General features: G+C 44.1%; 1 protein-coding gene across 1 annotated transcript in view; it reads right to left on the bottom strand.

The window, feature by feature from the left end:
• Positions 1-6,300: 6,300 nt before the first annotated feature.
• Positions 6,301-17,707, bottom strand: part of LRRN1 (leucine rich repeat neuronal 1) — a 64,987-nt gene continuing 53,580 nt past the window's right edge. The window contains exon 2 of the mRNA XM_078661660.1: positions 6,301-9,770. Coding sequence (XP_078517786.1) covers positions 7,392-9,542 — 2,151 coding nt within the window. The 5' untranslated portion in view covers positions 9,543-9,770 and the 3' untranslated portion in view covers positions 6,301-7,391. The remainder of the gene's footprint in view (positions 9,771-17,707) is intronic.

Below are 17,707 nucleotides of genomic sequence, written 5' to 3'. Positions count from 1 at the left end.
GTGGGGTGTGTATGTGCTGCACCCTGCTCCATTTATAAGTGAGCCCCAGGGAGGTGGTGGTCCTCAGGGTTCTGGGGTCTGCACAGCCCCCAATTCAGATTTGGCAAATCCCTGGGGAGGTGGTGGTCCCGGGGCACCGGGGGTTCTGTGCGGGCAACCCTGCACAATGTACAACAATATCCCAGGAAAATGGTGGTCTCCGAGGTTTTGTTAACCTAGGAGGGGGCTTCATGCACCCTCTCCTTTATATTTATATGCTCCTGGGATTTGGCCAACCCTGGGCTTCCTTTAAAAGAATCGAAGGAGCCCGCACATTTTTTTCTTCCAATTTGCCACAGATCCACCCACGAATTTGCAGCAACATTGAAAAACAAAATCATTTTTTTAATGCCGGGCGGGGTCACTGTGGGACCCGCCATCACTCCTGGAGAGCCAGGGTATTCCTATGTTGTTCCCTTTTCCTTATTTTGTATGTTCTTATTTGGACTCGGCTTCAAGCTGAGTCCCACGACAGCTGCCAAAGTTTACTGGCAGAAGTGTTGGCAGTCAATCAGGTGTCAGCACGGGGACTGTGCATCAGCGAGTCCAATGAAATGGATCGGTGTTCCCTGATATCTATATATTTTGCACTTTACAATCTCGAAAACTTCTGAAGAAATTTACACCAAATCACAAAAAGCATACTTTCTGGCACATTTGGCATAATTCCGTTCAGTGGTTTGGGCTGAAGTTGTGTTCAAAATACCTAGGAGAAAATACATGGGGAAAATGTGTTTTGAGACCCCCCTTTTATCTCGGTCCCCACTTGATGGATCACCTTAATACTTTCAACACAGCAGCTGAACCGACTAAAGTACACATTTTGTAAATTTCGTCAAGATTCATCAAGCGGCGCAAAAGTTATTGGCAAAACAAAATATGCTCTTCCTATGGATACTAGGGTTGTAACTAACTACCTCTAGCAACTACCAGTAGGTAGTATATATATATATATATATGTATATATATTTTTTTTTCCCAACTATCTCCTTCTGAAGATTAAATGAAACGCACTCACGGGTAGTTTGGTTCCCAAATCCTCATATTTGCATACAAATTAGCCAATAAAAACGTTTACACCCCATCATGTGATTAGTAAACAAAAACCTCCTTTCTGGATGCCTTATGGGAGATGTAGTTAAACTTATTTCCCTTCGATTCATTTAGGGAGATTTTTTATTTTCAATCCAACTCATATTGTACTAATATTGGTTTATCGCCCTTCTAATGTATTGAGAGCTCTTTTGGATTTCTTAACACAAATCGGTTTCATTACGATTTTACATAACATCCACAGTTGTTACATTTTCTCGGTGTCTTGTGTAATTAAAGATGTTAATGGAAAAAACATGATGGGGTGTAAACGTTTTTATTGGCTAATTTGTATGCAACCATTATACCGTGATCAAGCTATCTGGCATAGCGAAACGCGTCGGTTGTCTCCGTAACCTTTTTTGCCAAATGAATTAAATAGGAGGATTTGGGAACCAAACTACCTGTGAGTGCGTTTCATTTAATCTTCAGAAGGTGATTGTTGGGAAAGATAATCGCGGCAAGGCTCTACCGCCGATTACGCACCGGATATAGAAGCGCCCGCAGTCTGTGCGAGACAGAGCCATCTTCAGGGATATATATATATATATATATATATATATATATATATATATATATATATATATACACACATATACACACACTGTCCCCGCAGCAGTGTGCAGTTGTTGGGCCCTTTAGGGATGGGCAAGCGATCAAGGGATGAGCAGGAGTTAAGGGGTGAAAGTGATATTGAGTGGACTGGAGAGGGAGGAAAATTAAGCAACCCCATGGAGTACTGAATAAAAAATAAAAAATGGTCCCTTCACGTCAACAGCAGAAGGATACAAGCCAACCAATCAGCAACATGGCAAACTTGAAGTGCTACTGGGGTGGCACAAACATAAGAATCAGGAGGAAAACCACCAAATATGGATCAGAGACAGACAATAAAGCCTTCCAACCACGAGCAAGGGGCTGGCCCAAAGCCCACTCTGCATATATTCTATTGTAGACAATAAATCTTTGCCAACAGGCACTTCTATCTGTCTGTAAGGCGAGACCTAAAAGCACATTAGTACACACCAATAATTCAGAATATTCATGGCTGAGTTCTACTTCCACAAAAAAACAAGCCTGCCTTCTCATGAGTGGCTTTGCAAGAGCCAAGGCTGTGAGGTTTGGTTCATGTGTTTAACTTGAATTTGGAGTCTGTTTGTGAATGTTAATATAAGGTTGTGCCTACAGTGGTGACTGTTTGGTGTGTCAATGTAGTACCTATCTTCCAGTGTGGAAGGTCTAACTCCATATCGAGATCCATTTAGTGGGAGAGGTGTGGCGCCGCGGCCAGGGCGACTGACGCTGGAATCTGGGGATCAGGGTACGATCCCCGACTCCGGCGGCAGGTTAGCCCAGCACCATGTGACTCTGGGCAATAGCTTGCTTAATCTTCCCGACGGCCCCCCAGCGCCTAGAGACCCTAACGGGTGATTGTGCGCTATACAAATGTCGATTATAATTTACCTGGATGTCTCAACAACTTTCCAACCAGGATTCAACCAAACCTGTATTCACCATCTAGCTTTCCCGCCACCCATGAGCAGGTTAGGAAGGCACAAGGCTAATGTTCCGCAGCATGCAGGAAAGGCCAAGCTTATTCCTTACGTAGAATGAATGTTCTCTGTTACATCTTCAGTCATTGTCCCTGTATAGCTGTCTTGGCAGATAGGACAACAATCTGAAGCTCTGGTCTAAAAAAATGACAGACCAAGGGTTGGTGTCACCAATGAAACTTGTGGAAAGAAAAAGGAGACTTAGATGGTTGCATTGCATGTATGTATGTATGCATTGGTATAATTATAGCACAAACCCAGTTAGGCAGCAACAGAGCTCTGTACATTAGATGGGGTGTTGGAAAACGATCTGCAAAATTGTGCACATCAAGAGGAGATAACACAGATACATTTCACACATAATATATTTAACCTTCTAATTATCTCGTTGCAGCATTTATTAGTAAGAAGAGGTCTCTCAAAGCTAATACTCACCATACTACTAACAATCACAGCCTTAGCAGCCATTACAAACCAGTCTTCATTATTTCCACCTTTGAGAATCAACTCAATGTGGCCATTGCCATATTAGAAGTCACAACTCAATTATGAAAACAGCCTGCATGCTACATTGTCAGCTTTTAACTTGATCCATCCTTGGTAATTCCATAGTAATTATTTTTCTTCATAAATTCCTACCCTTTGCCAGATTCGCACTTGAAACGCCCCTATTTTGCAACTGAGGGGAAAAAGCGACCCCCCAACACAACGTTTAAGAAATAACCTATGAGCAATCTTTCAGTGCCCCTGCACTGCGGCTAGGTGAATAAAAGGAGAAAATGCAGAAGGGAGCTTTTCACTTCCAACATCTCCTGCATGTTCAGTGACTCCTCCAGGAATCTCCCGGTGGGACCTGGCTGCAGCCCTCTTCGCAGAAGTGATGGCCTGAGGCTCGCTTCAGACGCTGCACAGCCAGGAGAAAAGACACACTGATGCAGTAGAGACCCGGAAGCCGCAGATATGAGTCCTTCTCTAGCCTCCTATATGACCTCTGACTTGCTGCTACATCCTGTTGTTCCCACCAGCATCCCTTCCCATCCTGTGCCACCCTCACCAGGAGCGCGCAGCCTCCTGTGTCCCATTTCCCTGTGGCGCCTATTTTTTTCAACGCTCGCTTATGGCACTGAGCTTCCTGTGTCTACCTCTCCCTACTCCTCATTTTATCCAGCTTACGGTGGCCTCTTCTGTATCATGTGGCTCTGGCATCCACATCAGGCACTGGCGAGGTGCTCTCAATGTGACAGCTGCCTTGGAAACCCAAAGCAAAGGTACACAAATATTTAAAGTTTGCTTTAGTAGGGCACAAACTGTGCTTGTTTAGGTCACAGAATTTGCCAACCCATTCTGCTACATCATGGCGTCCACACAGGGCTTCCACAGTACTAGCTGTAGAGTGCACTCGCTGTGATTATGGTGCGGTATGTTTCCAGTACTATTTAAAGGTCTTCCTGCAAGTGCCAACTACAGTTCAAATTCCATCTTGGTTACCAACAGAGGTTCCCAAGGGATCATCCAATGTAAAGAACAACAGTTCTCTTTGCCCAGAATTGAATCTCAAACACTCACCAACATTATGTGCTCTAGTATATTTGTTTGTTTAATGATGTCAGCTTGGGTTTTGAGATCTGTTCTGACATTGATTCCTGGATGTCCCCTTTAAGACCCATATGGATGAGCACACTCGCCCTAGGTGGATTCAATCAAACGTCCCGGATAGATTATTCTACACAAGATCCTTTGGAGGCACTTACCATCATGTTTCTTTCTACATACTGTCCAGCTCCTGTTTGTAGAGTGCTGCTATGCTACGATATGGATTATTTGGCTTTAAAACACTTCAGAAATGTAAGTACTCTTAGCCGATGTTACTCAGCTTAGTGAAGAGTCACAAGCTATGTGTAATCATCATATGTGAACAATTATATGACAAAACCTTGCTAAACATTAGTTAAAGCACAATGTATAGAGCTTTAAACTTTAGGCTGTCTTTCCATTAGGGCAGGATCAAATGTGATCACATTTGGTAAGTAATAGTTGAAAGTGTGCTGCACCGGTGTGCACTTTCTGAAGTCTAGGAATTAGACAAGCAAGGGTGCTAAAATACAAGTGATTCTGTTTTCCGACCATTAAAATCCAATAGCCGTCATAGCAGACTCATGTGAGTATGTGAAGGATCAGGTAACATCTTGACTATTTTCAATTGAAAGCCAAGACTTAAGCTTAGCTCTGAGCAGTTGGTACAGAGATAAAACACAATCAGAAGAGGAGACCACATTTTACGAATGAGAACTCACGCAGCCATAGATGGGGAAGCCAAAGAAGGTTGCAGCACACATCGGTTTGGGCATTCATGGTCAATACCTCAAGTATTTCTCTTATTTATCTTTTGAAAACTGAGGATCACTCAGAAGATTCCTTGCTCCAGGAAGTATTGAAGCGGAAGAGTTTCCACGTTTTCAAGCATCTCCAGCCGGAAGAGGACCTGGGTATCATCATCAAACGTGCGCTTGTGTGAGTACTCAACGGGAGGGACCCCATCAGGTCAAAACAAAGGGCTGAATATTGGCATGACTCCAAGAAAGGATTCAGAGATCATTTAATTTTGGTCAGAATCTTCATTCTATCGTCTAGATATGTAGTGTTGTCTAGAGGTAATTTGCCGTCTTAGGGTAAACACCACAACAATGGCAGAACGTATCCACTGATTAATAAAAGGGGACCTGGATAACCAATGGACACCTGTTGACAGGCACAGATTAAAACATGAAAGGAGGTACTGGCACAGTGTGAAAGCTGTACACTGGAATGGAAGGGGGTCTTAGGGTTGTGGAGATGCAGTGCTGCGAAGAATTGGGGAGTTCTCTACAAACTGGCCACATGATGAGGGTCCGATTTTGAAAAGGGTAGTAATGTATAACCCGCCGTATAACAGTGGAAACATAATTTCATTTCATTATAATTTCTGTCCAAGGAATTTCCTGCCAAGTAGTGTACATCTCCACGGTTCTTCTTAATTAGTGCCTTAGTAGCTTTGAAATCACATACACCAGCATGTGAAAAACAGAAGAAACCGCATTGTGTGTGTGCTTATACAGTTCTGACACAAGAGAACCATCTTGTGATTGTGCCATATGATATTGTATCCATAGCTATGGAGGCCTGTGACATCAAACAAGAACATGCCTTCATCCTCGTCCGCGGTGCCCAGAACTCCTACGTAGGTTGCTTCACTCTAATATTGGACATTTATCTAATCACATATGAAATTACTTTTGAGGTATTTTTTTATGTAGTGTACTGTATTGACTTTCACGGTTCTTCTTGTTTTTTTTTTTTTAAGGATTTGTTGCAACATCTAACTTAACGTGCCATATTATTGCTGTTTTGAAATATCCAAAATGCCACTTTTTCTTGGTGCTCATACAGTATGCATTACGATGCAGATTTCTTTTGTGGTCTGGCAATTGATCATCATTTGCTAGCGAAATATTTTAACATCTCTTGAGAAGCAAGAACTTAACAGTCTTCCAATATTTTGTCATCCCCAGTATAGAACAGTGTAATGAAAACACAGAATTTTACAATAAATAAGCAAGTTTTATTACTTTTTAAAAAAAAACTTCTATGCAGAAAACGTTGTACACTAAATATAATTCAAGACACTAGTTACGTCTTTTAGTGATGCACTATCTGACATTACCTGCAGATTCTCTAAGAACGTGAATTCCTAATAAAAAATTGCACAGATTTGAAAAGGGTTTTTGCACGGGGAAGGGTGATAGGCATATTAATTCGTGATAACTGGTAATACAAGAATATAGACATACAATTATTTTGAAAAAAATGCAAAAATTGGGAAGGAGGCTGTAGATTTCGTATTTAAAAATCAAAACAAATACTTTATTAAAGTTCTGCTATCGTCCTTCACCAGGCACTGGTGATTTAAGCACAGCTAAAAACTTAATGTATATACTAAATAGAAGAGACAAATGCATGTTTAATTTATTTTTTCATTTTATAAAAAAACTTGGCTATACATTGTTCTATTCTCTGTTCGCTTCTAGTTAAGCCTCCTAATCTACTTCAATACAAAAGAAACAACTTGTCTATTTAAAATGAGAATGTTCTGCATCAGTTGATACAACCACACAGAAAGGTTGGGCAGCCTCTTTCAAGACACCACGAGTGCATGTGCTTCCGGTCAATTCTCACAGGGCCTTGTGCTGCATACGGTAGGGTATGGCATGGAAAGAATAACACCATCCCCCCAACCTCCAACCTCCGCCTGCAGTCTTTCATAGAAAACGTGGAAGGGCGTAGGGGGGGTTGCACTAAATATGTCTTGAGCACTACCATGAGAACAGAAGAGTTTTTTGACTAGGAGCACAGATGCAAAATACAAAAAAAAGGGAAAAGCCAGGTGGGGCTGCTGCAATGCGTGTCAAAAAGTGTTTTGCGATACGCTATACTAAAACAAAGAAAAAAAACATATTTAAACTGTCCACCCGTGAATCTGCCACAGTCCAGCACGGCAGAAAAAGAATTTTTTAAAAAACACCATCTCCAAACTCATCACTTTTGCAGAATAAAGCAAAAAAAGGTCTTAGAGCTTCTTATTACCAGAAGCAAAAACTGCACTCCCAGAAATGAGCACGCAAGCTCTTGGAAGTGTCCCCCGGCAAGGAGGGAGCACTAAATGTCCCAAAGTTAGCACATGTAATAGCTCCTGGTGGTGTCCACCTGGCTGTGCTTCCCCTCGGCGGCAGCGTCTTTGTCCTTCTCGCTATCTGCTTCCCAGAGGTTGATCAAGGGAGGGTACAGTTCATTTAGGGGGATGGAAGAGGTTTTCTGCATGTACTTTTTCAGGGAGTGGTGGTAATTCTTCCTCTTGAACCTCTTGGCAAGGTAGACGGCAACAGAAGCGAAGCTGATGACTGCAAACATGGAACCCATGACGGCAGCAAGGGCTGCGCTCGTTTCCTGGTCCGAGATGTCGAGTGCAAAGGCAGCGCCACTGGTGGTGACATTCACACAAGACTTGCGCATCTGCTGATGGATGTTGGACACTGTGAGGCAAACTTCATACTCTGTGGCCGGCTGAAGGTGTGTGAGGTTGTACTCATGCACATCCACAGGAACGCGGGCCGTGTACGTGATATGCGGGTTATCGATCTTCATGGTTGCAGAGGACCATTTCAGGTTGGAGGCCATCACATTGGAGTTCACTTTCCAAGACACTAGAATGGAGTGGGCCTCTGCTTGCTTGACATAGATTGTCAGTAACTGTGTGCCATCCAGAAGCGTTCCATTCACTCGTAAAGTGGCCACTCTGGTATCCGCACCCTCTGTGTTTTGGGCGACACATGTATATCTGCCAGAATCTTCCACTTGAATGTTGGAGATTGCCAGGGTGCCTTCTACACTTAACCTATATTTCTCAGAGAAAGTTTCCACAGTGATTTTGTTTCCCATTGGGGTGACCCAATAAATCTCTGGGTCTGGCTCAGCCATGGCCCGGCAGTCCAGGAATACTGTCATGCCTATGTCTAGGTTCAAGTGATTGGGGAATGCTTCATGAGAGATCATTGGCAGGCACTGTTCACTGGAGTCCTGCAGGAGCACCTCCTTCACCTGCTGCCCTCTGTACTCTGGCGGCATGGCACAGAACATTGACAGTGGCTCCATGAAGCGGATGCTGGTCTTGTTGGGGTTCATCCAGTGGATGACACAGTCACATCGGAGTGGATTGCTGTGCAGGCTGATTTCGCGCAGGTTGGGAAGGGAGTCCACGGTGTTCTGGTACATGGCATTCAAAGCATTGTTGTTTAACATCAGACTCTCCAGAGTAGGGATGTTACGGAATGCTAAACGGTGGATGTATGATAATTTAGGATTATTAGTAGCTTCCAGCTTCGTAAGTTCAGGAAGGTTATCAAGAGCATACTTGTCAATGCAGACTAGTTCTGCCATATTGTTGATACCAAGTTCTTTCAACCTCAGCATATTTTTGAAGTCACCTTCTTGGATTTTGTGGATAGGATTTTTGTTCAGATCGAGGAATTTCAAATTTGGAACTTTCTGAAGTGCCAGCTGAGGCACCTTGGTCAGTTTATTATCGTAGAAGGAGAGGCTCTCCAGGTTATCCAGTCCAACCAGAGCATTCCCAGGGATGTCAGTAAGGTACATCCCTGCCAAAACCAAGCTTCTCAAATTGGCCAATGGCTGGAAATTCATGTCCAGGATTCCAACCACAGGGTTCTCCCCGATCATCAGAATTTCCAGGTTGGGGGTGGAATCAAACCAGCGGCTGTCAAGAAGTTTAAGTTTGTTGGAGTTGAGGTGCAGCCGCAGAAGGTTCTTCAGCCCGTAGAAGGCTTTGGGTGAGATGGTGCTGATCTGGTTGTGATTGATGTACAGCTCCTGCAGGTTGCTGAGGTCTTGCAGACAGTAGTCTGTCATTTCTGAGATCTGGTTTTCCTCCAGATGCAGAGTCGTGAGTTGTGTGAGGTTGGATAAGCCGGTGTCCTTGATGGTGCTGAAGTTGTTCTGAGAGAAGTCCAGCTCGGTCAGATTGAAGAGACGCTGGAGCTCGTCTGCAGTCCGACCGATGTTGTTGCTCTGAAGGAGCAGGACCTGTGTATCCAGGGAGAGGTTGGTGGGAATCCTTGTGAGCCTCAGGTCGTTACAGTCCACCGTTGTGGCTTCTCGGTAGGTGGACTGCGGAGTGAACCACGGACGTATTTCGCAAACACAGAGCTGTGGACACTCATTCGGGGCAGAGGACTCCGTAAGCGAATGTGTTAACAATCCGAGCAGCAGCTGGCATGCTGCCAGTACAAAGGCATTAATTCGAGCCATGCTGAGCTTGGCAAGCAAGTCCCAGACAACCCTGGAAGTTATCAGCCAACTGGATCCAAGTTATGAAGCGGAGAATGTCAAATGCAAATATTAATGCAACGCTTTGGCTGCGTGGGGAGCAGCTGATGGCTTCCAATGGGTGTCCACTGATCCCAGGTCGGTTCCAGGTTCTCGCACAAAGCTCCTCTGCTGGGCCTGGTTTGCTCACATCAATGTCTGCAGACGTGTCTGAAAAGCAAAGTAGAGCAGCTGTTAGAATCAATCAGTGCACTGTGCTGGGAACAGTAGTCCTACTTCCATTTCCCCTTTGTCCCCCTTCTAAAAAGAAATAATAGCCGCACATTCACCAACGAGGAACGCTGCGCTCCTTTTGAAAAGAATCTACAATGCAGCTACTCTGAGTTTCCAGCCCCCTCCCATCTTAATTACCCCAGCTCTGAATTTACTGCATGAAAATTGCTTCGGAAGGCACAGAATACACATATAATTTGCGCTGCATTTGTTCTGCAAGGAGCCGAGGAGATGCGTTTACAGCCGTCTTTTCGGATATTGAGCTTTTAAGACTAAAGTGGGCCCACGACATCTCCCGAGGGGTTTGTCCTGTTTCTCAATCACTGAACGTGCAAACATTGCTTTGGAAGGGCGGCCTCGCTCTGATCACAACCACGCATGCGCGCACACAGCTCTCTCCCTCTCTCTCTCTACTCATTGGGGTTTGGAATGTGATTATTCACCTCAAGCTTAATTATTAAGTTGAGGTTTTTCTGTAGTACAAACCATGTCTTCTTTGATGTCAGAAAGTTTTACAATTCGAAAGTATTGACAACTAAAACATTAGTTACATAGATAGAACAGTGTGCCATTGTTGGGACAGCATGGTGTCTACTGCATGTATCATTGGGTTCCCAGAGCAGCCTGCTGCCCACGTTAAGCGCTTAAATGCCTCATCGGTGTAGTAAGCACTATATAAACAGTGGGCAATTGTCCCTGACGTAAGTTTCGCAAATGGGGCAGTGGTGCCAGTGTTCTGGGTTTAGTTAATCCATAGTTGTGGCCAGACCTTTTCACCTGTATGATGGGAGTGGAGGCCTACTGGCCCACTCATGTAAAGGGGTAGTATGATAGAGGCACGCTTGGCTAGACCACGCGTACCTCTACAACTCAGCCCTAACGCAGCCTGAACAATGCACTGCTTTACCACAGATGCCTTTACCATGCAATTTTGAGGTAAAGGCATGACTGGTAAAGGGATGTGTGTGGTAAAGTTCACACTGAGTCCTCCCCCCTGAGCTCTAAAAATTACCCAACCCCCCTACCCCCTCCAGTGGGCCCCAAAAACTACCCCACCCCAGACCAAAAAACAAATCCAACCTAATGAGCCTAAAAACTACCCCAACACCCCAGAGCCCTAAAAACTACACCAACCGCCCCAAGCCCAAAACACTACCTTGCCCCTCCGAACCCTAAAAACTGCTCTGAAACCCACCCAAGCCCTGAAATCTACCCCAAACCTCCACCCTTAAAAACTACCCCGCCCGAGACCTCAAAACTAACCTGACTACCCCTGAGCCCTAAAAACGACCTCGATCCCCCTGAGCCCTAAAAAATACCCTGACCCCCCCTTAGCCCTAAAACCAACCATGTCCCCCTGAGCCCTAAAAACTTCCCTGACCCCCCCCCGAGCCCTGAAAACAACCCCAACCCCAGCCCTAAAAACTACCCCAACCCTTTAAAACTACCCCCCACAACCCTAAAACCCAGCCCCACATACCTCACTGTGTCCTCTCTCAACACTTCCTGTTCCTAGGCCTGCCCATTCTAGCATCCAGACCCACACATGCCTTAAACAAGCATATGTGTGGTTAAAAGCATATGCGTGGTTAAGGCATATGCATGGTTAAGGCAAACATGGTTGCGCTTGCGGGGAAACGGCACACGTGGCTTAGCCCACATTGTAAAGGCTGTTTCCCATGTAGAGGTAGGAGAGTCAATAATAACAGGACGAGCTGAGCCAGAGGCGAGCCATGGGTCTAGCTTGGCTCCGAGAGCCCGTGCACAGCCCAAGCCCTGGAAATGGTTGCCATGTAAATCGTAGAAGAACATCATGTAAATATAATAATGCCTCTTTGAAATTCATAAAAGTGTATTCCTTTAACATGTAAGCTTTGACATTATAGCACTGCACTGAGAAGTACTTATTAAAAGTGGGGTGTTAAACATGATCTTAGAACCATCCCTGCCCCCACCCTGGCGACAGTGCTATTAGAAACTAAGTGACAAGACAGTTGTCATGTGAATCCTGTATGTGGCCCAGATTCTTGTAGATAAAACAACATTACAGGCAATTAAATCAAACCCAGTAGGTTTGTGCACAGCTATTATTATGAATTCACATATTGAAGGTGTTTGTATGTTCTAGTGAAAAAGGGGGATTAGTAAAATAAAATATTTGCCTAAGATCACACAATTTGATAAAGCGGAGGAGCCACATTTAATCCAGGCTTTCTGTTTTCACATCGTACAAATCAGCCACTAAATTTGAATCTATTTGTCTCTGATTTTAGCTCAAATGTTAATGTTTTTTTACCTCTTTACACATAAGGATCCAGAGAGGGTGGCAGATAGAAACCATATGAAAGCTCGGCTCGTTATGGGCTCGAGGTTCCAATCGAACCACATGCTGAGCCAAAACCAGGCTTCGGGGTCAAGCCTGGCTCAAGCTTTCAGCACCTCCGCCACCTCTACCTACACAACTCCTAATGCCAACATCCTAAGTGTATGTTGTGCATTTCTGTGTGCGTAGCCTGTGTAGTAAATGCATGGTGTGTGTAAATTAATAAAAGTAAAGCAGGCCTATGGAATCTACTTTGGACACCCACAGCCTGACCTTTTACAAAAGATGGGGGTGAGATTGTTTTCCCAATCAATGGAAATCTCTTGCTGACATTTCTGAAGCTGAAGGGAGGAGACCTAGACACTTATGTGAGGGGAGAGGAGACAAGACTCCTTTAGAAATTCAATTAGGCCCTTTAGCAGAGCCTGGGGCCGAGGATTAGTCTTCCAGGAGTATTGCCATTTATTGGATAGTAGGATAGAGGTGGAAACTATTTTATGCAAAGTGCAGGTGACCCCTTAGGTGAGGCCCGGCCTTTTTTTTTTCCCTGATCACAGGTTCATTTGGCTCAACATCTTTGGGACCCTTGAGATAATGGAGCTGGTTGTGATAGTGAAGTCAATGAATACACTTCTCCTTTCTGCTGTTACATTATAAAAGTGGGACCCCACTACACCACCCCACATTTGGTTCCAGTTCCATCTTCTCTATGACCACAGAAGTGAGTGCTCTGCAAAGTATCCACTTGACAGCCAGCTTCCCAGGGGTGAGGGAGCATCACTTGAGGTTACCCCTTGCTGGTAGAGCTATATACATGACACAAAGTGCCTAGAATGAAACTTGTCAGCAGAGTGAGGAAAAGAGCATGCTCACCATGCAGGACAAGGCACTGTCAGGGCCAGATGGGAACCCAAAGCAGACCTGGGAATTTTGTCAGACCAGCCTCCCATGGGAGGGAGGGTGCAAGTGTGAAGCAATGCTGCTTTTGTTACTGGGGACCGATATTGCTGCAGCGCAAAAAAAACGGCCCCTAGTTGCAAAACCGGCCCCTCAATGCTGCAAAACCAGCCCCCACTCTCCAGAGGAAACGCCCGATGCCTGTTAAGGCCAGTCCGGCCCTGATAAATGTCCAAGAGGAACGAGGTGCAGGGTGATCCTGGAGCTGGTGGGACTTCCAGACGAGGAGGACTGCAGCGAGCAAGGTATGTAGCTCAGTGTCAATGAGTTACAGTCACTCCAACAGTGGTTCCTGGTGGTGGCTGTGGGGACCTGACCTGAAGATAGTTTAATCCCAGTCGGGGCTGTGATAAGAGTCAAGCACATCCTGTACAATGCGGTAGTGCCCGGAGGAAACATGGCCTGTGCTAAGCCATTGTGCCCATCAGGATTGTGACCTGACTAAATCGCATTGCCCAAAAGACGTTAGGCCAAGTGGATGGCCCTGCTGCTCAGAGAAGATGCGTTTTTGAATAGCCCCGCTACCAGTCCGAGATAGGTGTGTGCATGGCCGCACCGCCAGGAGGAGATCATCAAGTGCAGGGCTGCGCTGACCCTCGAGCACCTGGCCATCTATACCGTGTGTGATCCAGTCTTCTGCAAGGCCCACCATCCTACCACCTACAGTCAGAGGAGACTCCGATGGTGCTGCCGGTTTATCTGCTTTACCTCTCAGAAGTGGGAAGGAGTAGATGCATGGAGACAAATCTAGACGGCTGCTAGAATGAAGTGGTTCACAAAGAGTGATGAGAACAGAGTGACTAGCAACATTCCCTAGTTGCGTTCCCTTAAGGCACTCCTGAGGCAATTGGGGTGGGAAACATATTGGACAGAACCGAAGAAGATGGACCAGATTTCCAGAGACAGGATCAAATAAATTTACTGGGAATTTACCAACGTGGAAAGTGTGACCAAAGCTGTGGGACCACTCACCTTAGCATTTATAGTTTTTGAACCCTATCCCCAATACTAAGACACTATTGAGGAAATTCTCCAAGCTATGGCGAGGAAATTGTTCCTCCAATTTAGATACAAGACCCTCCTTACAAAGGTGTTCTGCGGTACATGGTGATCCCAAGCACCACTTGATGATCAGTGCCCAACACGCAAACGAGGACCTGAATCCCTGGTTCATTTATTATTCTTTTACCCTTACTACAACAATTTGAGATCTAAGTGGATTATCCCCCTATGCAGGTGTATTGGTTACAGACACCACCTAGAGGTGTCCCGAATGCTCAGTACTGACACTAGGAGAGTTGTAACATTCAGCTTAGCAGAATTTCTGGTGGCGTCACGAATTAGACGCTAGAAGTGTATTGTGTGACTATTTTATTTTATTTAAAACTGTATGACGGTTTTTGTATTATTTTGTCCTTTGAGATGTAAGTTCTTAGGCGTTAGGCCCTTTGTTTTAATATTTATGTACGGGCTTGGTCGCCAACTTTGTTTTAAAATGTTATAATTAAAAAATGAATGGTATGTGTGCTGCTCTAGGAACCACTGTCCATTTACAAGTCTACATATGAAGCACTGTTGTGTTTTACTGTACTTTTGTCTTAGTTTAACCTAAAATATGATTGCTATGTTTGTAATAATCCTGACATGCACTTTATAAGATTCAAGTGTCGAAAATAAAGATTTTGATGATGAGCAACTGAACTGAGTAAGAACTAAGCAAGTGAACTGTAAAAGGGGGAGTGAGCATCCTAAGCTTGTGCAGCCCCACAATACCTTCCTAAGAATCCTGCCACTACTCACCCTCACAACTCCTGGGAGTCTAGAACTGAAGGGGTTGTATTCGGTCCAGTTTGTAGAGCAATAGTAGGACAGACCCCAGGACATCAGAGGCAAAGTATCCCACCTTCAACTCTTGACACCCTGTAGCCCCTGCTTGTCCAGTGGCTCCACGAACGGGGTCTGACAGGTATCAATACAAATATTTGCTGTGCTGTATTTTTCAGTTCCCAAGAAAAGTAAAAGCTTTTCCACAACTTGCCATGCAGGCTTTTTTTCTACATAAACATGTGTGCATTTGAGAATGTGCTTGTGAATATGTCATCCCACAAACATGTACAGCGGTAGCTTTTAGAACCTAAGTGGAAGGCACAAGAGTTTTTTATGGAATGTTTATTTATTCCTTACGAGGTCTGGCCTAGAGACAGCCATAGATGTATTGCCAGTCTGCTTCCAAATAAATCATATAAATATACATACATACTTGACCTTTCGCTCACCCTTTTGCATTCATTGGTCATATGTTAACATATCTTAACATATGATAAGGGGCTATGCATCAGCCCTCTTCATCCACTGGGTATTTTGTACTGTGTGTAATAGCATTTTGCCTCACAGCATGTACACAGCTGCCTGAAAATGTATGCCTTTCAATACCAGGGCTGGTGTACATGGCCTGCTGGGCCAGTATTTTATTTTCATATTTTAAATTTTTACATTTTTTTCTTAGGTTTGCAAACATAAAAATAAAATATAGCCATTGCACGCTTGCAAAGGCCTGGCCCGTTGGTTTAGCTTCTTTTCATTGTCTGGTTTTGTTTCACAAAAATGTTTAAAAAAATTGCAAACTCTTTGCATTTCTTTTCTGAGAGGTCTGTTATAGCTGATTGCGAGGGGTCTGACACAGCAACTAGGACATTTTTGGTGTATTCTTTGATGTGTTATATTTAAAATTTTTGTATTCATCACATTTTTGTATCTTTTCCTTTCTATTTTAAATGGGCTCAGATCTGGGAAGGATGGTCTCTGCAACCATACCCTTTGCAAACATCGGAAGACTTTGGTGTCTGAGTGAGCGTTAAAAATAAATTCACCTATAAATTGAATTGGAAATCGAGGAAGGAGTGGCGGTCGTTCAATAAGGGCGGAGGGTGTGGGGTAGCTGCTCGCAAACAGCCATCCGCCGTAGCCTCCAGAATCTCACTTGGGAATTCAAAGCCAGAACAATGCAATTGCTTTCAAAATGGGACAGCTCGGTTCAGCTCCTTTGATGAGCTACACACACATGTATTAAAAGATGCACTGAAGCACACGAACAGCTACAATGACCTTCAACATGGGCAGACAACATGACAGTTAAGCCAAGGAATAGAAGCAATTGTGATGTGGCTAATGAACTGCAAAACATAACTACACCCGTAAAACAACAAAGAGCCGATAAAGAGAGGAATTGCTATTAAAGCCAAGAATCACATTTGGACAATACAAATGATGGTCTGCCAGACCGCAACAATACATTGTCTTTAGATTAATTTACAAGTGGTGCTTGTACCCGACTACCACTTTGATGCTGGAAAGATTTCCACTCATAAGCACTGGAAAGAAGGTGAGCTTCACACACCTTTCCTGTTGACTCGGTGGCCCTAATTCTGTGTCCTAGTGATCCACAGTGGATTTCATGGGAAATGCCACAAGTCGTCATGAAATCGAAACCCCTTCTTCGAAGAAAATGAAATTGCCATATACTGAGTCTAACACTGGACGCAGGTGTGTGCAAAGTATGTGAATCTTAAACACTACAAGTCACAGACAGGTTTTCACAGGTAAGTGACTTCTCTCATTGCTTTTTTGAGGGATACTGGTCAGGCGGGACTATAAATAGTTAGGAAAATGAACAATATTGGAATTTGGGTATAGGCAGTGTAAATTTTTGGGAATTGGAGTGTGACTTGGGTGAAGAGTTAGAACCTTGACTGACAAGCCCAGACAGTTCTGCCAGGCAGTCTGCTTGGCAGACAAGTAAATAAGGAATGCCTTGTGCTCACATATGAAGAGTTAAACAAGATAAACAGGCAAAGGGCAGCCTAAGAACCCCTTGTGAGCTTGGGTCTATATCTACAGCACAAACGCAAATAGCAAACGAGGGAATCATTAAAAAAAATATACAAACAAAACAATTAGGCACAGATCACTCATTCAGTTTTTGATTGAAATGTGGTGTGAAGTTGATAGAAAAAATGAAAAGACTATCAGAGTCGTACATGTGAAAAGAGTAGTTTTACTAATTTCAATGACTTTGACCAAAAAGAACAAAGAACATACACAACTGACATGACATGACCTATTTCTAGTTCAACAGATGATGGGGGGAGCATGTGTTCCAGCACACCGCATTCAGGTGATCTGGAGAGAGTTCTGTGAGATGCAATTCTACAAAAGTCAGGTGAATGCTGATCCACTTCCACCAAACCAAAATCCTTTGCTAATGATTAAATAAGTCCGACTGTAGTGTTTTTGGTAGTCGATAGTGGAAACACATCAACGTTTCAGTCTCTTAGATAATGAATAAGGGATACTATTGTCAGGATTAAGCTAAGGTAATATGTAACATACCCCGTAAAATGCTGTCCTTACAAAGCTCCATGAGTAAATTTACAGGAATCTGACCAAGACTCTGGTTACCTAAAGTCACCAATCAATGCTGACTAGAAAGCAGAATTAAACCAGTAAATACAATAACTGGACGGCGTTGGCACAATAGCTCAGAAGCTACCTCCTGATGATGGTCTTGCTTATTCATTAACTAAAAGACCGAAAC

The sequence above is a fragment of the Lissotriton helveticus genome, chromosome 9, assembly GCF_964261635.1.
Source record: "Lissotriton helveticus chromosome 9, aLisHel1.1, whole genome shotgun sequence".
NCBI lineage: Eukaryota > Metazoa > Chordata > Amphibia > Caudata > Salamandridae > Lissotriton > Lissotriton helveticus.
The sequence above is the reverse complement of the archived record's forward strand: the minus strand, read 5'-3'. Positions and strand labels throughout refer to the sequence as shown.